General features: G+C 32.8%; 1 protein-coding gene across 16 annotated transcripts in view; it reads left to right on the forward strand.

The window, feature by feature from the left end:
* C2CD5 (C2 calcium dependent domain containing 5) overlaps positions 1-26,147 on the forward strand; it is a 131,290-nt gene that overhangs the window by 19,281 nt on the left and 85,862 nt on the right. For 9 of the 16 annotated variants that reach the window (XM_074194270.1, XM_074194276.1, XM_074194277.1 and 6 more), the window contains exons 4-9: positions 5,963-6,161; positions 11,493-11,644; positions 15,897-16,088; positions 17,880-17,965; positions 18,605-18,637; positions 23,691-23,799. In XM_074194270.1, coding sequence (XP_074050371.1) covers positions 5,963-6,161; positions 11,493-11,644; positions 15,897-16,088; positions 17,880-17,965; positions 18,605-18,637; positions 23,691-23,799 — 771 coding nt within the window. Of the gene's footprint in view, positions 1-5,962; positions 6,162-10,376; positions 10,502-11,492; positions 11,645-15,896; positions 16,089-17,879; positions 17,966-18,604; positions 18,638-23,690; positions 23,800-26,147 lie in introns of those variants that run through there. The other 7 variants (XM_074194282.1, XM_074194284.1, XM_074194272.1 and 4 more) reach the window with 6 other exon arrangements.

Consider the following 26,147-nt stretch of genomic DNA (forward strand, 5'->3'; position numbering starts at 1 on the left):
GTTGGCAGAATCATCTTCCCATACAGAAATATAAGCAGTTCAGCACTTTTAAGTCCCTCAGATTTGCCTTTCCTGTTTACCTTTTCATGTTTCACTTGAGTCTTGTCTTTAAAGATCAAATTTTTTGTTCACCTCTGGTCATTTCATCAAGGAAGTTTGAAAAATCCCCTATTTCATTGAATGTCCATAGTTTCCTTGAAAGAGTATTTTCAGTTTTGTAGAGTAGTCTTTTGCCTTCTGGAATATCATATTCCAAGCCCTATGATCTCTTAATGTAGAAGTTGCTAAATCTTGTATTATCTTGACTGTGGTTACAGGATACTGAAGTGTTTCTTTCTGGCTGCTTGCAGCATTTTCTCCTTTATCTAGGAGCTCTGAAGTTTGACTGTAACATTCCTGGAAGTTTTCATGTTGGGATCTCTTTCAGGAGGTCATTTGTAGATACTTTCAATTTCTGTTTTTACCCTCTATTTCTAGAATATCAGAGCAGCTTTCCCTGATAATTTCTAGAAAAATGTCTAGGGTCTTTTTTTTTTGCTCATGACTTTCAGGTAGTCCAATAATTTTCTTGCTTTTTTTTTTCCAAGGTAATGGGGTTAAGTGATTTGCCCAAGGTCACACAGCTAGGCAATTATTACGTGTCTGAGGCTGGATTTGAACTCAGGTCCTCCTGACTCCAGGGCTGGTGCTCTATCTATTGCACCACTTAGCTGCCTCAGTCAAATTATTTCTCCTGGATTTGTTTTCTTAGTCAGTTGATTTTCCAATAGAATATTTCATATTTTCTTCTAGTTTTTTTCTTTTGGCTTTATTTTATTGTTTCTTGATTTCTCACAAAGTCACCAGCTTACCTTTTCTCCAACTCCATTCTATACTCTAAGGAATTCTTTTCTTCACTTAGCTTTTGAATCTTCTTTTCCATTTGGCCAATTCTGCTTTTTTAGGCATTCTTCCCCTCATTGACTTTTTGTACTCCTTTTGACCAAGTCTGGTTTTTAAGATGTTATTTTCTTCAGATTTTTTTAATATCCTTCACCAAATCTGCTGACTGTTTTCATTTTTTTGAATCACTCTCATTTCTCTTCCCAAGTTTTCCTCTATCTCCCTTACTTGATCTTTAAAATCTTTTTTGAACTCTTCTCTAACCTGAGACCAATTCATATTTTTCTTGGAAGCTTTGGGTTCAGATTTTGTTATGTTCTGAGTGTATATTTTGATCTTCCTGATGATCACAGTAACTATCAAAAGTGTGATGTTTTTTCTTCTGTTTGCTGATTTCCCCAGCCTATGGCTTGATTTTAATTCTTCAATTTAATTTTATGTCCCTTTTTTGACATGTTAAGGTGGGGCTCTGCTTCCAGGATGGGCACTGTCCCAAGCTTTTGAGGGTTTTGCAATTGTTTTCACAGGTTCTTTTTAGGGACCTTCAAGCTTTCAATTCTTTCAGGTATTAGGATCTAAGAAGAGTTTTTGATCATACTCCTGGCCTGTGCTCTGGTCTGTAGATGACCATAAGCACTCCTTTCTGCCCTGGACCTGTGAGGAAAGTCCTTGCTCTGCTGTGGCAGTAAGCTCTGTTGTCCTTCTGCTCCTCTTCTGGGATCGGGGCTCCAGACTGTGACCCAGATCTGAGCATGGGCAAAGTAGTGAAGTCCTGCCTCAGTGATAGCAAAAACTCCCGTTATCTCCTTTGGACTTCCTTACCATCCATGGGCTGAGAAGGCCTAAAGAAGCTGCTTCTGCTGCTGCTGCTACCTATTCAGTGGCTCCTGAGGCCTGCTCTTGGTCTGCGCTGCTGAGGCTTGTGCTGGATTATGGTCCATTTTTACTCTGGCAGACCTTTCCAGCTGACCTTCAAGTTGTTCTTGGCATTCTTTGTTTCAAAAGGTCTAGAAGCCACCTCTGCTGCCCCTGACTCAGTTGCCCAACAGTCTGTTCCTGGATGACTGGGGCCAGTTCACTCTGGCATTATCTGGGCTGCACTGTAGGTCCTTTCTTACACCAAGGCAAAACACCTTACTGTAGATCTTCCAGGTTGTCTTGGGCTGGGAAATTGTTTCACTCGGTCTTTTTATGGGTTCTGCCACTTTAGAATTTGTCATAATTTAAAGGTACTTGCAGTGGTTGTGGGAGAGCTTGGGCAAGTCCCTGCCTTTACTCTGCCATCTTTGACTCCGCCTCAGTATTAAATATTTAAGAAAGAATATCATGATGGATATTTAAATAGTACTAAATGTTATTTTCCTTTCTTATGATTATTACAAATAGAACTTGTACATGGTTTTTGTGTGACATGTCAAAAAAGGGATATCAGCATATTCATAAAAAAGAAGTAAAAGGGGCAGGTAGGTGGCACAATGGATAGAGTATTGCAAAAAAGAAAAAGAAAAAAGGAGTAAAAACTAAAGTTGTTAGCAATAATAGTGATTATTCATATTTGTATAGCTCTGCTTTACAAATTCCTTTTCTTACAATGACTCCTTGAGACAACTTGTGGAAATAACTATTAGAAATGTTATATTCTCACAGTATGATTTTTGGCTCAGGTTAAAAAAAAGTTGAAAGCAGAACCCTAATTTTCTGATTCTTGAGTTTAGTACTTTTCCCATTACACTATGCTATATATATATATTTTTTTGGGGGGGGGGCTAGGAAGTGGGTTAAGCGACTTTGTCTAAGATCACACAGCCAGGCAATTATTAAGTGTCTGAGGCCAGATTTGAACTCAGGTACTTCTGACTCCAGGGCTGGTGCTCTATCCATTGAACCACTTAGCTGTCCCCTACACTATGCTATTTCTTAATAATTTCCAACAAATAAGTCTCTTTGTGGAAAAGACCCCTACTTTGGAAAAGGCCAGCACCAACACTACTATCTGCCTCTGATAGGATAGTCAGGCTAGCCTAGTTGAAATAGCAAAAACAAAAATTAGCATTTTCCTCTTTCATCAGTTCCTCTGGTGGAGAAGTTCAGAACCCTGAGACCAAGAGAAAGAGGTTTACCACTCCCCCATAACAGTGATTCTATTTCTAGTCTGTCCCTTGCAGCAGTCATTGAGGGGAGCAACCCATGTGCAGAAGGACCTTGTTACTCCAACACCACTGCTACCACAGTTGCCACCAATGGGCAGGTAAACCTAAGAACACAGAAAATATTGGAGTTCCCCAAATACTGACTCTGCTCTATTTACACCTCCCCCACCCTGCAGCCAACAGTCATCCAGAGTTTCCTGCAGAGAAGTATTTGGTGGCTACTTCTTCAAGGGCTGCAGCCCCTAGGTGCTTGTTGATGAAAAATGCAGAAAAGAGAGTCTCTCCATCTAAGTCCTTGGTACCATCACATACCTCAATATCAGAAACAGTTATTATCTGACTTTAGCAGAGATGTTTTACCATCTGCTTTGCCCACAGCACCACTGGACTTTTCCTTCTCACTTGCTGCCGAAACCTCCGTGATCTCCCCCATTGGAATCTGAACTTCTTTAGAACAATGACTATTTTTTTCTCTTTTCATCCCTAGAACTTAATGCAGTGCTTTGTGATAAAAAAAGTGCTTAATAAATGTTTTTTCATTTCTTGTGGAACTTGAAAAAGAGTAAGAAAAATAAGAGCTTTTTAATCATTTTCTCTATCACTATAAGCTACTTTAAGTTTATTAAAAACAAATGTAACTAAGCTAAGCTCATTTACTTTCTGGTAAACTTGTGACATATATGTAACCTTAGACAAGTCATCTAACCTCTCTGGGCTGTGTCTACAAAATAGACATAATGATAACTTGTCTGTATACCTGCCCAAATAAGTTCAGAATTCTAGATTAGATGATCCTTTGATCTCTTTTCCAGTTCAGGATTATGAAAATGAGGAAATGTAGACTAGATGATAATATGGTTAGGTGAATTATGAACTTCGTGAGCAATAGTGCCTAAAGGGTATCAACTAATGGATCAGTGTTAGTGTAAGGGGAGTTTCAGATGTGTCCTAGGCCTTATTCTGTTACTTATGATTCAAAGTTTATTTGTCCTTTATTTTTACTTCATTGATATTTCTGGATCTTTTTACCAACCTAACCCTCCTGAGTATCAGAAGTTTGTTTTTTACCTCAGAAATAATAATGAGTCACTGACTGCACACTTTTAAGTGAGGGACTGACATGATCATATTAGTTTTAGGATAGTCTTGGCAGTATATTAAGGTTACTTTCTAAGGACTACCTTAGCTAAGTACAAAGAAACTCATCACAAATAAGCCTTACTACTTGCTGTTGAAATCTTGATCTTTTGGCAACCCATGCAAAAAGCGAAGGAAAAAAAATGCCCCTTAGTTCTCTGTTATCCCCTTCCAAATCTCCAGCATTTGTAGAGTGGTTGAAAAGGAATGGATACTCAGAATCATGCAATTATTAGACCACCTATAAACTTTAATTGTTGGTACTCTAAATGTGAAATCCTTAACCAGTGATGAACACAGGAGGAACTGAATCATAATCATGCTTAATGCTTTTGCTGTAATAGATAGAAATTGCTGCTGTTTGTCTTTCATTTTGTAAAAAGACTATGACATCAGGGAGGTGATGCCAAGACAAGCACATGAATTGGATTTGAGTGAGGGGCTGTGCTAATTCACCAGCCTCTCAGAGCCATCCGGGTTCAGTGGCCAGATATGAAGCAGGATGACTGGAAATGACCCTGGATGCAAGTGAATCAGGGTTGAGTGACTTGCCCAGGGTCACACAGCTAGTAATTGTCTGAGGCTGGATTAAAACTCCTGTCTTCCTGAATCCAAGGCCAGTGCTCTGTCCACTCTGTCACCTAGAAATTGCTGCTAAATTGATCACATATACTTCTTGGAAAATTCAACAAAGAATTTTAGTGAGTTGGCTTTATTTTAAAGTCAGACAACAAGAAATATATCATTAGGCATTTGATCATCTTTCCTTGTGTTCATCATTGTATATATTTACAAGAAGTCTAACATGACTTTTTCAGTGATAAGTTTCTGTGAAATATGTGCTATGATTCTTCTAGATTAAATCATTATCCATCTTGATACTTGATGATTTCAGTACAAAGGTAGAAATGGGAGAAAATATTGATGATCAGGTAGGAGGAATAAGAGCGACTATAGACTTATAGATTACAAAGAATCATCATTATGAATACTTAGTAAAGGTTATAATAATCACAACAACAGAGTTGATTATATTTTAAGTCATATTTTTGAAATTTTCTTTTCCTTTTTTTTTGCAAGGCAGTGGGGTTAAGTGACTTGTGCAAGGTCACAAGCTAGATAATTATTAAATGTCTTAAACTCAGGTCCTCCTGACTCCAGGCCTGGTGCTCTATCCTCTGCACCACCTAGATGCCCTCAAAATTTAATTTTTTTATTGTGAGCTTAATCATCAATAAACATTTCAACATGAATTAATTTTATAGTCAGACCAAGATCAGAATTAGTAAAAAGCTAGATTGATAATGAAGAAAAAGATACGGCATACGAGTACATCAAGTAACTAAATTTTGACCTGTTTAAGCAAGTAATTATTTAAATTGGTTAAAGCACTTTGACAAAGATTATAATAATTTTATTTAGAAGTTTAACTGATAATTTTTTTTTTTTTGGTTTTTGCAAGGCAGTGAGATTAAGTGACTAGCCCATGGTCACACAGCAAGGCAATTATTGGTTGGACTTGAACTCAGGTCCTCCTGACTCCAGGGCCAGTGCTCTAGTCCCTGAGCCATCTAACTGCCCCTTTAACTGATAATTTTTTCTGTTTTTTGCCCCATTGATAAAATTAGTTTGACCTAATTGATATAAAAAGTTTCTTCCAAGTCTAAATTTGTGATTCTTTGATTCTTAACCATTAACATTTCAATAATGTATTAACAATTCAGTTTTGTAAAACAGGAATTGATTGCCTTTTTAAGAGTTTTAGGGTTTTTTTTCCCCCTTCTGTTTTATAGGTGAACTACAAAGGAAGATTGGTTTGAAAGTACTTGAAATGAGAGGAAATGCCGTAGTTGGGTATTTGCAGTGTTTTGATCTTGAAGGAGAATCTGGATTAGTGGTGCGAGCCATAGGAACAGCCTGTACTCTGGATAAATTAAGTAGCACGGCAGCATTCCTTCCTGCATGCAATTCCCCATCCAAAGAAATGAAAGAGTAAGTATGTAAGTGCGTAACTTTTAATGGAGAATGCTGTTCATCTTTTTTTCTGTACATATTCACTTTATTTTAAACATGGCCAGTAGGGTGAACCAGCACTTTTTATTAACATAATGATTTCCTGTCAGAATTCACTGTCAGTATCTGATATGTATTGTAGAACACTTTCCTCTTCAAACTTAATTTTGGACTAAATACTTTGTCCTTAAAGACTATTTATGGATTGTGTTTCACATGTTTTCTGATAGATTTTAAAAACTCTTTGGTTGTTGATCTGTGTTCTCTTTATGATAATGTAGAGGCAACAGGCTAGGTTGATCCATATGCTGGAGAGATCTTCTGCAATACAGTGTGAAGAGGTTAGTTAAGAAACCATCAAGAACCATTAAATAGACTTTTCATTTTTCTTTTGACTACTTCTTTAGCAGATCTATCGAATTATTTTAAAATTTGACCCTTTTAATGAGGGTAGAGGAACCTAGTTTTTCCATCTCTTGAGATTAACATCATAAAATTTAAAACTGTAAAAAACACTTCAGCTCACCATTTCCTAACTGAGGAAACTGAAGATGAAGTGATTTGTCTAAGGTTTTATATCCAGGAACTGGCAAAGCTATTACTTCAGATTATGGCTCGTTTAACTGTCCTTTACAAAGTGGCAGTGTAACAGCAAATGGTGTTGGGTTTTCTTGTCACAAAATGATCCTGAAAGAAACATTATGATTCCGTCTTGTTCGTTTGCTTGCAATGAACTCATTGCATTAAAGTTCTGACTGTTGTATCTCTAATGCTTATCCTTGTTTCATGTGGATTATAGTACACAGAAAGTTAGGAGATGGCTACATTACCTCTACATCTTGTGGTTGAAGTGTTAAATTACTAACTAGGAAACAAATTTTATATATTTGCTTGAATCCTATTAATTGGAGTCTTTGAGGACTGTAGTCTGAATTTTTTCCCCAATTTTCTGTTTCTACTTAGTGAATTCGAATAAAATGGGAAATACCTATATACTGTGAAGGGATTAAGACATTTGCAATTGAGAACATTTCTGAAAAGTATATAAAAATACATGTAATTTTTCAGAATACCCGATGTTTTAAACTTCCTTCTTTGTATTTCTGATAGCTTAATAATTTAGAAACCTCTATAAAATTCCATGCCATGAATATCCAGCCATAACTATGCTGGGTCCCTAATATAACAAAGCATTATTAGGCAAAATATGGCTTTATCTTAGTTTGAAGGGTTTAGAATGCACATGTAGTGCCAAAGATCTTCATTATAAATTAATGATGTTTCCATAATCTTTACCCAAGGATGCTTTAGACTTCAACATATTTGTGTATGCAATTAAGAAATGAAATGCTTTTGTATTTTTATAAGTCCAAGGTCTTTACTTTAATCTCAAATTTGTATTAAAAGTTAATTTCATTTGAATTTATTGCTCTTCTGTCTCAGAAGCTTGTTGGATTTTTTAAATAGTTTGAACAAAGTAATAGCTTGTTGGCCAGCACACATTTTTAGATGTCTGCTTTGTATCAGGAACCATGCTGACCATGGGGTTATAAATGCAGGCTGTGGAAGCAGTCTTTATTCTCGAGGAGATTATATTTCATACAGGAAAGCAGGACCTCTGTATGTGAATATGGAGTTATTATGAAGAGAACAAAGACAGATAAATACAAATTAGTGTCATTCAAGATAATCTGTAGTGGCAGTTGGGGGAGGAAGAGGTCAGGAAAGATTGCATGGTGATCCAGGGCTTTAGTTGGATCATACATGAGGCTTGGAAGGAAGTATATTCCAGCATGGCAGATAATCAGACCTAGAGACTGGAAATAGACCATCATGGGTGAGAAAAAGAGAGGAGACCAATGTAGCTCAATCACAGAGTGCTGGAGAGGGAGGGACTTAAAATTAGGGAGGAAAGGATAGGTTAGATCAAAGATGAGAAGAACTTTATATTTGATTGGCATTTGGTGGCATTAGGAAACTAGTGCTGCTTAAGTGTAGTAGTAACATGTTTAGATCTGAACTTTCCGAAAATTACTTGAACATCACGTGGAACAGGGACTGAAATAGCATTAATTAGGAGGCTGATGAGTAATCTAGATGAGAGCCTTATCTAAGGTTAACTGTGAGAGATGTAGAATTAGAAATGGCAAGATTTGACAATTGATTTGATAAATGAAATGAGAGAGTTTGAGAAGTTGAGTATAATGCCAAGGTTTACGCTTGGGAGAATGTATCTTTGTAGGCTTGATAGTACAAAAATAGTCAGTTTTGGAAAAGGGCTGGATTTTGGAAGTTTTGGAAATGTTGCATTTGCAATATACCTTAGTCAACTGGTGATGTGAAATTGAAGTTCAGAAAAGAGAACAGGGACTGGATATATTGATAGTTGATTCATCTACTAACAAATGATAATTAAATATATGAGAGTTGGTGAGATCACAAGAGAAAATTTATAGGGGGAAGAGGTGAACCTAAGGCAGTAGAATCCTTTTTCTATGTTTTTACTGCACTTAAAAAAATTATATTGTAAAAAGCACTCCTTAACATGTTTGTCTTCAATCAAGAAAGTCAAATTTTTAATTCCTTTCATCAGTATATTACAGTAGTACATATATATCACTAAATGTAATGTTGTACATTATTCATTTTGGGGGAGTAGAATTTTCCATTGTAAGATTTTTTTGTTTATAGTTGTAGTTTTGTTCCATTTTAACCGAATAAAATAATACAGACCATTGACCTCATCTATTTTTTTAAAGTGAGACCCCCCCAAGAAATTATTTTGGTGGCTTCTGTTGTTGGAATGCCAAATAAGTGCAATTGTTATATACCTAGTATAATTGAAGCATACTAACAATAAGAATATGAGCACTCACATGTTATAAAAGGCAGGAATATTAGCTTGCAAACTATATTGAAGACCATTGCAGCCATCAGTACTAGATTATTTTTGAGAATTACTATTCTGTGATAATACTTCTAACCATATAATGTTAGTTGAATATGTGTTAAAGGACCATAAAATAAGGTCAGTGGAAGTTGGGCTTTTTAGACTATGACAGTATATTTTTTTCAGTGTTTATTCATAAGAGCCTAAAAAAATTTTTTTAGTGTTGCATTAGTGAAAAAAGCAAATAAATTGCTTAGTACCATTTACAAATATTTATAGCCTGTAGATCCTTTTTTTAATCCAGGACATGTAAGTCTTTTTTAAGTTAAAATTTTATTAGATGAACATATATCATATTTTTTACTAATAAAAGTTTTTATTATATTTTATATATATATATATTTTACTACATGTATACTATATTTACTGATTTAGAGTGCTAAGTCGTATCTCACAAAATTGAATTTAAATTGTCCTTTCATACAAGGAGTAATTAATTTTAGAAATTATTGTCTTAATTGATGATGCATTTTTGTTGCATCATGCATTTTGAGACATAGTACTTTTTTTTTGCTCTATGTATGGTGTCACCAGCTTTAAAATAATATATATAATATGCATCAAGATGTTTATTCTTATAGATACAACTTAAACATTTTCTTGATTAGAATTCTCTTTTTTCCTAAACTGTCATGGTATTTTTCCTTCATATTCTTTGGTGCCCCCCCCCATATAGAAAATATTCTTTGGAAAGTTTTCTTTTAATCAAACATATGTAAAATTTTCTTTAAGAATTTGTATAAGTAACATAAGTATATAGGGTTACTAATTTCAAAGATGTAATATGATTTAGCTCTTTGTATTTAACTTTTCAGTTTTATGGGTTTTTTTCCTCCCATAAAGTTTGTACTGTGAGGTCACTGATGATGAAGGTAAAGAGAAACTTTTCTTTTTGGTGAATTGTTTATTTTTAAAGCAACTATAGAGACAAAATCTTACATTCAACTAAGCAGGAAAATATAGTTTACTTTCTGCCTAATTCTCTTATCAAAGCTCAGAGTTTATTAACTTTTCCTTTAAAAATTTTGACTAAAACATATCTTTAGCTAATGTGTATCTATTCTTTTCCCCCTTTTGGGTTTTCATCTAGTCTTTTGCATGTTAGGGATTTATAATTCTTAGGAGCTGCTTAAAAATGTGTGCTCTCTTCTAACTAAAGCACGCTGCAATCATTTTAACGTAACTTTGCAATCTGTTGTATATATTGTTTTCTTTTCTTCCACCTTGACTGCAAATTCTCTCAGGTCTCCGCTGGTTCACCCTCCAAGCCATGGATGCCGCTCGACTCACAACAGCCCAATTCACACTGCTACTGGCTCACGACTTACTCAGAACTTCTCTGTGTCTGTTCCCACTCTCATCTACACTGGTACGAGACTGCTCAGACTCAGGAGCTGGGGAGACAGGCCACAGGCAGAGTGGTCGCACAGGGCAGGCAGGCAGGCAGTGTAGGCAGGTACCTCAAATCTTTTCTCCTTCCTTTTCTCACTGGAAGTCCTGCTGTCGGTGAAGAACTACTGTATTCAACTGATAAAACAGAGGTTATAGTTGTTTGGAAGAGAAAGTGTCCTTTTCACTTCCAAAGTCTCTTCCATAGTCCATACACTTGTTTTCAAATTGTTCTCTCTTATAAATTTACAGTGGTGTACTCCAATTTGTAACTTTTGCATTTGCTTTCTGGTTTTACTTGGACACCAGAATTGTGATTGGGCAGAAAACTAATTTTTGTCCAAATGATCTATGTCTTCTGTTTCTTCTTTTATAAAACCTTTTAAGTATGGCTTGTGTAATTCTATGGAAGAGATCTTGTTGGAGAACAGGTAAGCAGTGATTCTGCACGAAACAGAAATGTTTCAGTGTGGCTATATCCATTTTCTTCATTGCTTTGTTTTTAGCTGTGGCACTCTTGATGCTATAGGATAAGGAAACATTTTTTTTTTGGAAGATATATATGTGTGCAAATATCAGTATATTTGGGTATATTTACACACATCATTTGCAGTCATCATCATTTTTTTCTTTTGTAACTGGAATCAAAAAGCATTGTTTATTTGAAAATATTTTCAACCATGTATTTATTCTCTTTGGTTATTTCTCTTTGGTATATTTTTTTCCCTGAGTCTGACATTTCATGCCTTTTACTTGGCTCGTTAACTGTTTCAGTGCAGATATTTATCTGAAGAGTACTGAATGGGTAAATAGAAATTCTTTGTCTTTGACCTCATTCCCAGCTTTACCCTTAAGAAATGACTGCTGGCCCAACCCCCAACCCATCCCATCCTGGTGTTTGGATCATGCTGCCATCAGCCAGATCCTTTGGGCACATGATTGCTTAATATCTTTCCACCTTCTTCTGGCAGGATTCCCTTCAATGAAGATCCCAATCCCAATACTCACTCATCAGGACCCTCCACCCCTCTGAAAAATCAAACTTATTCCTTTTCACCTTCCAAGTCCTACAGTCGACAGTCCTCTTCTTCTGACACAGATTTGAGTTTGACACCCAAAACTGGTAAGGCGCTTCCACCCGCTTTTATAATTTGGTTCTGTTCTTGTTGGCTTTTCATCCAAACTTTTTCTTCTGCTTTTGGCATATAATTTAATAAAAATGATGCCAGCACTAATAATTTTTGACTGTCACAATTAAAATATGAATATATTTTTACAAGGCAGGAATTAATTTGATGTGATTTCTGCCACCTAGGTTGATAGCTCAGAGGTTTAAGCTTTTTTGATAGTTTAAGTGAGAAATTGGATAACAAACACAATTCTCATTTTACCTATAGATATTTTGTTTAATACTATAATTTGTTAGAATCACATTTTATTAAAACGTATTAGGTAGTTGAAGAGTTAACTTATTAGTAAAAATGTGAAATCAAATTCCTCATGTAATAAATATATTTTTGGATTTATCTATGTTCTTTTTAAAGACCTCATTCTGAATTTAATCCTATAAAATTCAAAATATTACAAAACAACACCTACAAATCCCTCTGGGATGGTAGTGTCACATTAATAAGTGATATATTATCGTTAGTTTTGAAGTTTGCTTGTTCTATCCTATAAGGTAGAAAAATACCATTTTTGCTCCAGTTGTTTTTGCATATTTCTGAATTCTTATCTTTCCCCTCTCAAAAGCTCCTTGCTCCTTCCATTCATTCCTTACCCTGGTCCCCTATTTTGTCAAAATTTGCTTAGAATTTTTGGGGGGAGTTAGTCATTGATTATTTTTTCATCTCTAGGATAGACCAAAAAAAAAAGACTAACAAAAATATTTTAAGAAATTGGAGGAAAAAAGAATTGGGGTGATAGGATTTTTATAAACTGCATTTTGATCTGGGACATTTTTCAATGTGATTTAATCCACATTTTTAAAAATAGCTTTTGTATCATTTTGTCTTACTCCTTGAAATCAAATCTAATTTTAAAAGTATGGAAGCTTCAAGAATAAAGGAAATACTTGTGATTTTTTTTTTAAACTTTTTTTTTAAGCTGAGTTAGATTTAATAAATGAAATCATTAAAGAGAACACAAATTGAGAAAGCAATTTTGATGCTTACTTGAAAAGAAACCTGAGTTTTCTGATCTTTATTTTCACATCATGCTGCAGGTAAAAATAATTCAGTTTGTTAATTAATAGTTCAGAATTTAACAAGAAAGTACATACATTTCTTTAGATCATCTATCATGTTTAAAACACTTGGCAATTTAAGTCGTAGTATAATAAAAGTTTAAGACATCTGCCTATGGCACTTTTGCCCTAATGATTCTAAAATAAATGGGGCCCAAACTAAAATTGCTGACAGAAGAGACTTGAAGTCATGAAAAGTTATTGTTCTCTAAAGGGAAATTGATTAGGCTTAAAATATATAGTATGTTAGTTGGTATAAAAATCATAGTGAGGATTGTAGAGGTTTAAAAGAATGAGTAGCTTTTAGTTTTTCTTTTTATTAGAACTTTAAGGTAACATCATTTCATGTAGTTCCAAGGCCTGTGCTGAAGCTCACATCCACAACTCCTGAGTATTTGTTCTGAATCTAAATTGCTATGCCTTCAAGTAATATTCCAAATGTAAAAATTCTTTCAAAATTGGTTAGATCTTGTAGATTTTATTTCATGAGCTTTGAAAAGTTCCCTTTTCATCTTTGTGCAGAGGCAGTTTCTTTAACAATAGCTGGTGTTTTAGAGTTTAAGAAATTAAAGTAGTAGATACTGGCTTTCAATTCTTTCTACTTGGAAAAAAATATATTGCATCTAATTTTTTTAAGTTTTATTAGACAGTAGGGTTAAGTGACTTGCCCAAGGTTACACAGCTAAGTAAGTATTAAGCTTCTGAGGTTGGATTTGAGCTCAGGTCCTTCTTAGTCCAGCACTGTTGCTCTATCTGCTGTGCTACATAGATGTCCCTTTTTTTTTAGGTTTTTTTTTTGCAAGGTCAAATGGGGTTAAGTGGCTTGCCCAAGGCCACACAGCTAGATAATTATTAAGTGTCTGAGACCAGATTTGAACCCAGGTACTCCTGACTTCAGGGCTGGTGCTTTATCCACTGAGCCACCTAGCTGCCCTGTATAGCTGTCCCTTTGATTGCATCTAATTTGAAAAAAATTAAGTGAATTTGTATTTTTTTTCCTCGTCAAATATTTTGGTTTGTCTGATTTTTAACCATTTAAACTTACCAGATAGTGTGTTTATACCAAAGAATCTTCACACACATGTACCAAAATTTTAATTATGTCCTCTATCTTTGTCATCCTAAGAACCCAAATGTATGATTATTTTATGTAGCATAGGAACCAGTGAGCAAATTAATTTTTAGTATTAACTGGTTTTCCTGTGTTGTTTTCAAATAGTTTAGAAGATGTTTCTTTAGGGATTGATGGATTGATTCCTAAATTCCCTCTTTATAGGTTCTATTTCATAACTGAACTGGACCAATAAAAACTTTTTATAATTCAATTTTAAATAGATGCCTAGAAACATTTCTTTTTAGCTTTTATTTTTATTTTCTTCGAACTAAGGAGTTAGACATATTTTGTTTATAAATTTATGCAGTGCATTATATATATTTTTTTCAGTTGGGTTGTCTATTACTGCCTCATAACAGTAACATATTTTAAGTTTCATAAATGTCAAAAAAAAGGTAGACAATATAGTTGATACTTTAATTATTTGATTTTACCTGAGTCTGTTATATTCCTTGAAATTTATTTAAATAAATCAATCTATATCTTCATGTTTCTCTTAGTGTATATGGCTACTCAGAGAGGGAGCCTGGTGTAGGTTATAAAGAACTGTCCTTCAAGTTTGAAAAAGCTATGTTCATATCTTGCTTCTGACACAATCAGAGTGCCATAGTGACTATGGCAACTTTCCAAGATTAAAAGTTCATGTAGATAATGGAACTAGATTGATGAAGACAGTTGACATATAAGAAATTCCCTGTCTGATGACAAGAACTAATTAGGATAATGCGTATCCAAAGTTAATGGCTGGACGTACGTGGTAGTTGTCTCCAAACAACTAGCAAAATAGTCATCTTTTACTGGCTTCCTTATCTGCTTATTTTATTTCTTTTGGTTTCAGAAAAAAATTTGAGACAACTTCTAGAATTAAAAGAAAACTAAAAATGTAGGAGAATGTATGTTTAAAGAAATAGAAATTGATACTACATGTAAAATACATAAAACCCACCTAGGAAGTGATTGTTCTTTTAAGAACAAAAATCAAAATTGAAATGTGATTGAGTGAGGAAATAATTTTTCTTTTTGTAGGTAGAGGCTAACATTTGCATTTGGGCAGTTTTAAATTTATTTCTTTTTTAAAAAAATCTAAATAATTTAGAATACAAAATCTAAACTATTAATTAGTCCTTTCATTGGGAAGCTTCTCTACTTTTTTAATTTTATCTTAGCTCTTTCTATAATTGGTTAATAGTTTAGTAGAATATGTTTTATGTTGGCCTTTGGAAGACAGGTATAAAATACTGCATATAGTTGTTTTGATTCATGGGATATCATTTGATCTTTAATATAGGAATATATTTGTGATAATAGAATGAAAATAAAACATCTTTATCAGAGAGAAAAATATTAAAAATATTGATAATGTGTTTTAAATTTGCATAAAACATTGCTTGACTTAATTTGAAGTCAAAAGCATCTACCTACTGAAACAAAAATTATTAGTGATGTAATAAATAGCAAATAAAATCATTAGAATGATTAGCCAAATTGATGAGATGATAAATCCATTTAAAAGTTTTTAGTGTATTACCCACTTAAAATATGTTATTGTAGTATGTACTGCAACATTTTGCTTTATGCATACAGAAACATTTAAAAATTTATAACTATCCAAGTTTTAGTCCTTAAATGTATTTTAAATTTGATATATTTGAATTAGTACTTATATTTAAAAATTAAACGTAGCTTAAATTTAATATATTCTTGGAGAAATTTAAAATAGACTAGAATATCCTTAATTCTTAATTAAGATATTAAAGAATACTAAAGAACCTAATAAAGCTTATAGTAAATGTTTTCATTTTAAAGTCTGTATAATATGCTTTTCATCTACATTGTGACATTATATGGTCTTGGCATTACTGTTTCCTAATGGGAACTTTTCATAAGGTGGCTGTATGTCTGCATTTAAAAAAAATCATTTTAATGTTATGTTTTGTTTCATCATTGCTTTCCTTATTCTGCTTTTTCTGGTCATCTTCTGAATCTACATCTTTTCTCTACCACTTTCCTCCACAGCACCTTACTCACAAGGGCCTAGGATTTTCCTGTGTCCCAGCTCCCCCTCTATCTCTTCTGGTTCCCCTCATCTTAAAAAGTCCTGTCTCTTCTCGGAATCTAGCCTTACCCCTCATCACTCTAGCCATATCAGACCAGTTGTTCTGAGGAAAAGTGTTTCTTTCAGTGAAGAGTTGCTCCTGGCTGCTTCTGGTAGGCTCAAACTATAACAGCTTTTTTCCCCCCATTTAAAAAAAAAGCACAGTTTAACAAAGTAATTGTAGTCTTATAAGGAATTATTGGGTGTTATACAAGGAGCATCTATTTTTCTTATTTACAAAAGAAAAAAAGAACCCATATGAGACAATTTCTGAGTTCACTCATGGGTATTTAAATGTTTGGTAATTTTTTGTAAAATGATGCTGACAGCATAAATTTTTTTTATTATATTTAAAAGTTTTATGTTTTCAAGAAATTAAGACCTAAGAATACATACTTTGTCTTACAGTTAGTAGGATTCCTATTTTGGCTCATTTACTTGAACTTCTCTTCACATTAACTTCATTCATATGATTGGATCCCTATTATCATGTTAGCAGCCATTTGAAAATGTAGTTATTTTGTTCAAATTAGTTTGTCTCATTAGGCTTCTAATTTTCATTTTCGCTTTCCCTTATTTCATTCCATTGACATAAACATTGTAATGTTCTGCTAAGATTCCTTGGTGGTGGTGGTGGTGTCTTTTTCTCTAAGGAATCCATTTTGTTTTGTGCTTTCAGTATGCTTTGTATAAAGATCTTTATTTTGTGTCTCTAGTTAGTATTGTATAGTCCCTAGAAAGTATATTATAAATTAAAAGAATTAATTTTTCTGGGGGAAAACCTCCCCACCAGAATGGGACTATACATATGCTAATCTTTGTTTCCTTATCCAAGAACAGCTAAAAATATAATAGTTTTTACACAAGTAAACTAGTTCTTATATAGGGAATTTTAGTAAGCCTGACTTGTGTACATCAGTTTTGAATAGGGTGGGATTGAGCTCCTATTGTTAGTGTTTCAAATTCTTGCTTCTCACCTATACCAATATAATTCTTTTGCCCTGATTTAGTCAGTTGGTATTATCAAAAGAAGAAGAAAAGGTAGGGAAAGTAATGTAACATTAAAATTTTAAAATATAGGTAAATGTTTGCTAAATAAAGTTCTTTCAGAACTACATAGCTTATGATTTTGTGTTGAGTTCTTTGAGAGAGCTTTGAAAAGTATGGATATCATTAGATATAATTATATGGTAGAGCACAATTTAGATTTTAGACTATTTTGAAATAGCTTAAACATTTGGGTTCATTAGAATATTTTGAAGCAATCATTGAATTTCCTCTGTGACTGTTATATTTACTATAAGTAAATAGATCCAAATATAATTCTTTGACATGATAATCAATGTTTTTTTAGAATTTTTGAGTTTTAAAGTAGGGAAGGATGAACTAATCCAACCTACCTCCATTTTACAAATGAGGAAAGAGATGGTCAGAGAGGTTATGTGTTTTACCCAACGTCATATGGGAAGTTATTGACAATGATTATGTATTTGAAAAAATACATAAAACTAATTTATTTTCAGTAGACACTTATTTATAATTAAATTTTTCTTAAAGGAGAACCTTCTAGGGTACAAATATTTATCCCTTTAACATTATTTCTATTATTAAAGGAAGTTAACCCAAAATTTTGCACTACTTAGACTTTGTAAAAACATTGTAAACCTATTTAGTACACTAGGAAACTTTCACTGCAAGGGAAACTTCAGTATACAAAATGAAGTATTTGACCATATATGATTTTTTGTTTTGCTGATACTAATTTAAATAAAATATTTTGCTTGATGCATTTTAAAATAATTTAGGGGGGAACTCATGGCAGAAAATTAATTTCACTGAAGTTTTCTATTTCTTTGAAAGTTGGTTGTTTCCAAAGTTATTATTTATTTGCTGATATTTCTTAGGAATGGGCAGTGGGAGTGCTGGAAAAGAAGGGGGGCCATTTAAAGCTCTTTTAAGACAGCAGACTCAATCAGCGCTGGAACAGAGGGTAAGGAATTACAATTTCAGGACAATTTCATTGTTCTTATATTGTTAATGGTGTAAAAAATTGTGATGCATTCATGTGATGTTATTACCTTGTGTTTAACTTTTTTTTGTACAGTATATTTTCATGAGTCCCTCTAAAGAGTTTACAATAGCAATAATATAGTTTTAAAAAATTTATCATACATTTAAAATATTAGCTTATATATTCTTGTACTACAAAACTGATGTGGAGTAACCATGGAAGGTAATTAACTTTTTTTTTTTGTCTTGGAATCTAATTATAGATAATCATGACATTGAAGAAAAGTTATGCTGTGTTTAGAAGTTTTTTCTAATTTCTTTTTCAAATGATATTGTAGAAAATAAGTAATGTAATTTCAGTTATAGATAATATAGTTAAAATATTCCTATATTTTATTTTAAATTATTCTTTTCATTGTTTAGTTCCCATGAAAATAATATGAAATTCACAAATTTCATATTTGGATTTTTTAATGTAACATGATTATTTAGACTTCCATATTATTTCTTATAAACTAAATATGTATATATATATATTTAAATATCTCAGGGGGAAATGAATAGTTATAGTTTTTGGATGATTTTCTCTTTTCATTTTTTTGTGTTATTCATTGCTAAGGGAGGATCGCCTCATAGGTTCTGTAGAAGTCGGGTATGTTTCTAAAAATGTGTGAGAGTCTTTTTGTTTCTTGGATTGAGAGCTTTTAAAATTTTAATCTTGTTACTTAAAATTTGTTTAAGCTTTTTTTTTTCTTTTGGAAATGTTGCTAGTTCATAATGTACCATGTTAATATATTTTATTTAACAGCACTTGTGAAAACCATTAACTAATATGATGCATGATAATATATTTTTCATTTATTTTTCAGACACCTGTAGTTAGCTTTCAGTTGCAAATGATTTTATTTTGAAAATTCTAAGCACTTTTAAAAAGAAAAACCTTTTCTTACATTTCCTATTTTATGCTGGCATTTAAAAATACACATAAAATTCTATTATGACAAATAACCAATCAATATAAAGAAGGATTCTGCATACCATAACTGTTACCAAAATAGGTTTTTTTGAGGACAAATTCATCTCCATTCCTTTTCCCCATAATTCTGTGGGTCTTGTTTGCCTCCCAACGAGGCAAAGAGAACGGAACTGAACCAACAGCTAAGCAGCAATTTTCTTGCTTTGTCATTAAGTAACAAATATCATTCAACTATTCTTCACCTCTTCTTCATTTAAACTAATCATCTAATCCCATTTGAATAACCCTACCTTATAAGAAGAATACAAAAAGACCAATGCTCTTAGAGAAGAAAACAGATGAAAATAAAGGTAGATGCATGCATGACTACCTCCTCCTTTTTCTTAATGGATTCAAGAAACCTTTAAAATTTTTTAATTCACTGCCTCCAGATCTTTGAATTCTCTTACTTTTGTCTCATTAGAATTGAAATGTGATTTAATCAAATCATAATAATTACAAATTAGTAATTTGAGGTCTCCTGGATTTTGATGTAATGGAATTTTATATGTATATGGTGTCTTTAATATGTCTGTGCCTAAAATTTTACATGTCTTTAGAAATACAGTGAATATTACTTTGTATTTTATACTGGAATTTCATTCTTATAGCAAACTTGAAGCCCATAGGATGATCCATATGGGATTGAAATTTGTTATTGTAAACTGTAATTTCCTTCATGACCTGAAAAAAACAAAGCATGGCAGTATGCCTGAATCGTTTAACTTCTAACTACCTGTTGAGTCTCCATAACAGGTGCCTAAATGCAAGAAGTCCAGTAATTTGTAATAATGGATTGAGTGTAATTTGTTTACATGATTTGTTTCATTTACTTGTGGCTGTGTTGCTAATGGACATGTTTTAAGAACTATTTAGAACTAGAAACACTGAAACATACAGTATGTACTCCACATATACCCAAACACATGCTTGGTGGAAACCTCAGATTGCTTAATGACTATGGATCCACTTAGATCCTAATTCTCTTCATACTTTGTTTTCCTCCTTGTGGAGCAAGGAGCATAATTTAAATATTTATTTGAGAAAAGAAAAAAAATCCCTTCTCAGCCCAACATTCTTTAAGAGTTTATTGTTTCACGTGCCAAAAAAAAGTAAGCACTTAAGTGATAAGTGTCTACTTCATAGAAGGAAAAGAGAAAGATAAATGTATTTAAGTTTTTTCATGACTTTGGGTTTTTACATATAGACTTACTTTTCACTAACACCAGTACGAGTGTTTTCTGTTAGTATCTTACTTTCCCCAAACATAAAGCAGTTATTTTCTGTGTGCAGCATATTGACTGCTTCCTAAATTTTAATTGTTGCTTATAATCTGTAGCTTGATGATGCAGTGATTAGAATGCTGGGCTTAGAGGTAAGAAGACCTGACTTCAAATTTAACCTCAGCTTCTTATAAGCTCTGTGACCTTGAGAAAGTCACTTGACTTCTGTTTGCCTCAGTTTCCTCAGCTGCAAAATGGGGATAATAATGGCACCTATCTCACAGAATTTTAATTAGTATAAAATGAAATAGTATTTGTAAAGTTCTTAAAATCCTTATTCCCTTTCCTTTCCCTATCCTCTACACCCCCCTCTCCCCTCATACAGTATTTTTAGTCTGATTCAGGAAGGACTAGCTTCCTTCAGAGCAAATTAATTTTTGAATTCACATTATTGATATTCCACAATAGCAGCTTTAACAGATTATTACCTGTGTAATGGAAAGATCTAATTCTTGTTTTTGATATTTATGTTTATGCAAGAACACTTGCTTTTTAATCTTTTTAAAAGGATATAGTTTACTTTCATCAAGTTATCTTTTTTTGTTTGTTTGTTTAGGTTTTTGCAAGGCAAATGGGGTTAAGTGACTTGCCCAAGGCCACACAGCTAGGTAATTATTGAGTGTCTGAGACCGGATTTGAACCCAGGTACTCCTGACTCCAGGGCCGGTGCTTTATCCACTGTGCCACCTAGCTGCCCCATCATCAAGTTATCTTAATGTCTCCTTACCTAAGTCTTTGAGACTTAAGGTTCTTTAGTATAGCCCTTCAGTGTACTGTTAAAACTCTTCTTCTTGGGCATTTCACATAATACATATGTTCTCTAAGCTAGAGAGTAGTTACAGTGTAGGGTTGCCCAGAAATTCAAAAAAAGACACTAAGAAAGAAGTCAGTCTTAAATGTTTAGACTTTGATGCAAAGTATAGTTAACAAGCAAAACTTCCCTGTAATTAAAATTATCTAAAAGTAGTATGGGCCACTTTAGAAGGGAGTGGGTTCCTCCTAGTTGAAGATCTTCTCTAATTGACTAATGATAGATTTGTGGTATATGTTCATGTATAGGTTGTACTACATAACTTTGGAGATCCCTTCAAACTCCAAGTCTATGCATATGTTTTTGTTTTTTAGGGTTTTTTTTGGGCAAAGCAATGGGATTAAGTGACTTGCCCAAGGTCACACAGCTTAAGTATTAAGTGTCTGAGGTGGAATTTGAACTCAGGTCCTCCTGACTCCAGGACTGGTGCTCTATCCACTGTGCCACCTCCGTATGTTTTAATAATTAAAAAAAAAACCCTAGCATTTCAGGGAAGAAAAAGGTATAATAACTCCAATTTTTTCTTATCTATAAGACATTTAATTTTGCATGATTAATTCTTTTAACTGATATATATATATATATATATATATATATATATATATATTTTTTAGTTTTTGCAAGACAAATGGGGTTAAGTGGCTTGCCCAAGGCCACACAGCTAGGTAATTATTAAATATCTGAGGCCAGATTTGAACTCAGGGTCTCCTGACTCCAGGGCTGGTGCTCTATCTACTTTGCCACCTGGCTTCCCCTAACTGATACATTTTGATAAACCCAATGAGTAGATCAAAAGTTTTTTTGTCAGTCTTTGCTTGTTGAGTTAAACTTAACCATTATTACTCATGTCTTTGAAGAACCTTTGAAGAATTCAAATAAGTTAACATGTGTATAATGCTTTGCCAGCATTAAAACACTAGTAATTGCTAACTTTATTGTTATTAAGACCCTAAAAAAAGACCTTTTTTAATAGCAGCAATAGCCATAGCTACTTATATACATATATATCACTTTGAAAATTAAAGTTTTGCAAAGTGCTTTAAAAACTTTTAATCTGCTTCTCTTAACTATGAGGCAGGTTGTTGGAATAGGTACCTCGGATATTATCAGAGAAAGGAACCAGACCAATTTTCAGGATTCCAAAACAGCACCTTTTCATTATGTCACCTTGTCTCTCTCCTTAAATGTAGACACTATTATTTCTGTAAAGGTCCAACTTAAACAGTAATAGATTGTTTCTCTACTTCAGAGAAGTATCTTTGAGTCCCTTTGGCAGGCTGCCCAAATCTGTGGACTTATTGTTAGAAAATTTTTTTCCCATCCAATTTATGGACCCATAGAAATCTGTCTATATACCCCTTTAAGGGTCCATGACTCTGAAAGAGCCCTTCCTATCACTTCTTTAACACTGTTTATGATACTTTAGGTACTACTTATTAAGTTGTTACTATCTGTAAAATGTGATTTTTACAAAATGTGATACTGAACATTTACTTTTTTGTTGTATCGATACTTTGATGTACTTAGGGTAAAATTGATATAAGCAATTCTGCTGGTGGTGCAGATTTGGATCCATCTTGACCATTTGATCTAGTTATTCTTATATATGCTTTTAATAGGGGACAATAGATAAAGTACTGGACTTGGAATCAAGATTACACACTCAGACACTTACTAGTTTTGTGATTATTGGCAGATCATTTAATCTTCTCTCAACCTCAGTACTTTCATATAGAATTGTTTTAAAAGAACTAAATAATTTGTGAATGAATGGCATGAGTTTATTAATGAATGGGGACATTGAGACTTGTTTTTTGATCTTCAGAGCTTTTTTCTTATTTTACTCTGATTCCAGTGATCTTTAAAAAGGTATTAATGTTAGTACATGTTTATTCAGTGACCATTAAAAAGATGTACACTTACTAGTTCCTCTCTTCTTTTTTATTTCTATCTCTCCCAGTATTTGTCATTTCAGAATTAGAGACATTCTTCACTGCCTTTTTCTCTTCTTTACTATCACCTTGTTAATAGCCTTGTCCAAATCATGAAAGAGAACTTGGATTTGAAAGAGTTTCTGGTTATTAGGGCTGGAATGGGAGTGAAATATATATACTTGGAATCCCGGGAACTCTGAAAACATTTTCCCTTGGAAACATTGTTATACAGAATAGTTTGTTGTTTTATTAGTGTCAGGTTTACAAAGTACTTTACTTATATTATCTTATTTGTTTTTCAAAATCCTGAGATAGGTGTTTATAATTTCTTCTCTCCTCTTCATCCCTCATTTTTTAGATGTATAAGCTGAGTTTGAGGCCTCCCTGTTAAGTGACTTGCCTAGGATCACACAGTTGAGAAGGGATCGATTTGAAGCAGAATTTGGACTCAGGCCTTTTGGATGCCCATTGCTTTCTATCTACTATGCCATCTAAGTGTTTTAAGTTAACAAATGAATTACATGATATATTTTTAAAAATATATCTACAACTGGCATGCCTCTGATTTCAGTGGACAGAATAAATAAAATAATTGACATATGTTACTGGAACTTTGCAAGTTATTGACTGACTTTCTCCCCATACCCCTTTTTTCCTACCAGGAATTTCCATTTTTTACCTTGACGGCATTTCCTTCGGGATTTCTTGTTCATGTTGGGGGCGTTGTTAGTGCACGTTCTGTGAAGCTTCTGGATCGCATCCACAATCCTGGTATGTTGAAAAAAGGAAAATTGTTTTGTAAAATGTTCTATTAAGTTTAGGATTGAATTTTTAAAGTGATTTCTATAAATTGTTTTAGACTTTTAAAGTTAAAATCTTCTAAAAACTTCAAGAAAGTGTTATACTAAAGATATTTGTTTCATTCATTTGTATGAATTTTAAAAGATGACTTTTCAAACAAATTGTTAAAAACATTGATTAATTTTTGGTTTAAAATTTAGCCAAGAAAGTACATTAAGGTTGGCACCTTTGGAGCTTAGAAAGATAAAATCTTGCCATTAGCTACTGAGCCATGGCTATCATTAGTTAATTCTGTGTTGCAATTAATATTTATATATTGCATATTTAAGTAGTTCCTTTCCTACTTAGGGAGGAGTTTTAAAATTTAATTGAAAAAGTATGTATATATATATATAAAATGCATATAAATTTGTAATATTATTATGAATTTTCAAAACATTTTTAATATATCTGTGATGCTCCTGTTTGCTACATTGCTGAATTGTTAGCAATTCATTTATATTTTTAAAAAGGAAGTCATATTTTTCATTCACAGACATTGATCATAATTGTAAAGGAACAAAGGAAGTAGGCAGCAGAATATAGAACAGCCACCTTCCTGAACAGTAACCTCTAAAATCTTCTGAATTCTGATATTCTAAATTGAATATTCTTCTTTGACATTGACTTGATGTATGATCTTGCCCAAATTAAACATTTTTCTTTTGTAATGTCAGTATCTCTCTCTCTCTCTCTCTCTCTCTCTCTCTCTCTTTTTCCATATGTGTAGCACTTGGTTTATATTTTATTAACTGTTTCCTTATTTTTTTTAACTTAATAGTTCTCATAGCCTCTCCATGAGTACACATATTGACACCATAAAAAAGTAAAGTGTTTTGAAGCTCTCATGTGAAAAGCACAATCTCCATATAAGTTTTGTTTTCTCTTTTTCCACAGTATTAAAATACTTTTTGGTTTAGGAGTTAAATTAGTCATAATTCATTGTTGTTTGGGTTATTTTTAATTTTCGGAGAGCAAAATAGAAATACTTAGATAATTATATACATATACATTTTTGTATTGGGCATTGTAGTTCTGAAAAAAAGGTTTTGGAGAAGTGATATTTACTTTGGGTGTGCATGCATGAGCCAGGATTATTTAGCCTAAAAGGTTGGCAGCTGCATCTTTTTAAAGCATCAGTCTTCTCTTCCCACCTACCTACTTCTGTTTTTCTGTTTTTTTTTTAAAAATCCCTTTGTTCTAGTTAAAAACTTATATTCAGAGTGTTAGAACTGGAAAAAAGATTAGAGATCATTATCTTTAAGCAGTAAATATGTATGTTTAAGCAGTAAATATGTATATATATGTATGTAGAATATCCAGATTATTAGTTTGTCATACTAATACTCTTAAAGATATTGGTACATCAATTTTTTATAGTAAGTTCCTAATCTCTATTTTTATGTCCTTGTATATTTTGGGATAAAAAACAATGGAAATATGAATTTAGAAGATTTTATAAAACTTATCTTGCCAACCATAGGCTAGTCACAGATTATATCAGCCTAAAAACTTTGACACTAACATTTTATTCAATAACATTTACCACCTAGTCACAGAGAAACAATAAGAATATTTTTTAAGGATAAATCCAAGTTTGGTTAAACCTTTTATAAGTTAAAAATATTGTTTTAAAGTTTTACCATCTGTGCTCTGATTAAATTATGAAGCCTGGGAGAACAAGCTATGTATAGGATAGATACTTAAGCCAAAGTATTGTATTTAAAGCATCAATCCAAATAAAAAATGTTAATTAAGTGCCTATTATGTGAAAGGTACTGTAGTAGGTCCTGCATCAAGTTTGTTTTTTTTAAGAATTGTTATCTCTATATTGTTTACTACTAGCCATCCATGTAGCAAACATCCCTAAATGTGGTAAAATATCTTGCTTTAATGATCTTCAAATCACTGATAACTTTTCTTCTTTGAAAATATTTTTTGGCTATTAAATCAGCATAGTGTTAATCCTGGGTTTATTTGTTGTGAAACTAGAATACCTCTCACTAGCCTCTCTGTCCTATGAGAGTGAATACATCTTTGAAAAATAAAACTTTAATTAAAAAACCCACTAAATTGAAGTTAAATATATATCTACACATGTAGATATATACACATGTGTGTATATATTATATATATGTTCATATTTCTATTGAATATGATTTTGATTAAACTGACATATAAACTTAAACTATATAAACAATTATTATGCATTATAAAGGAATTCATATTCAAGGATAGTAAGTTAAATTTTAAGTACTTATTAAAATTCTTCCCTTATA

The sequence above is a fragment of the Macrotis lagotis genome, chromosome 7, assembly GCF_037893015.1.
Source record: "Macrotis lagotis isolate mMagLag1 chromosome 7, bilby.v1.9.chrom.fasta, whole genome shotgun sequence".
Lineage (NCBI taxonomy): Eukaryota > Metazoa > Chordata > Mammalia > Peramelemorphia > Peramelidae > Macrotis > Macrotis lagotis.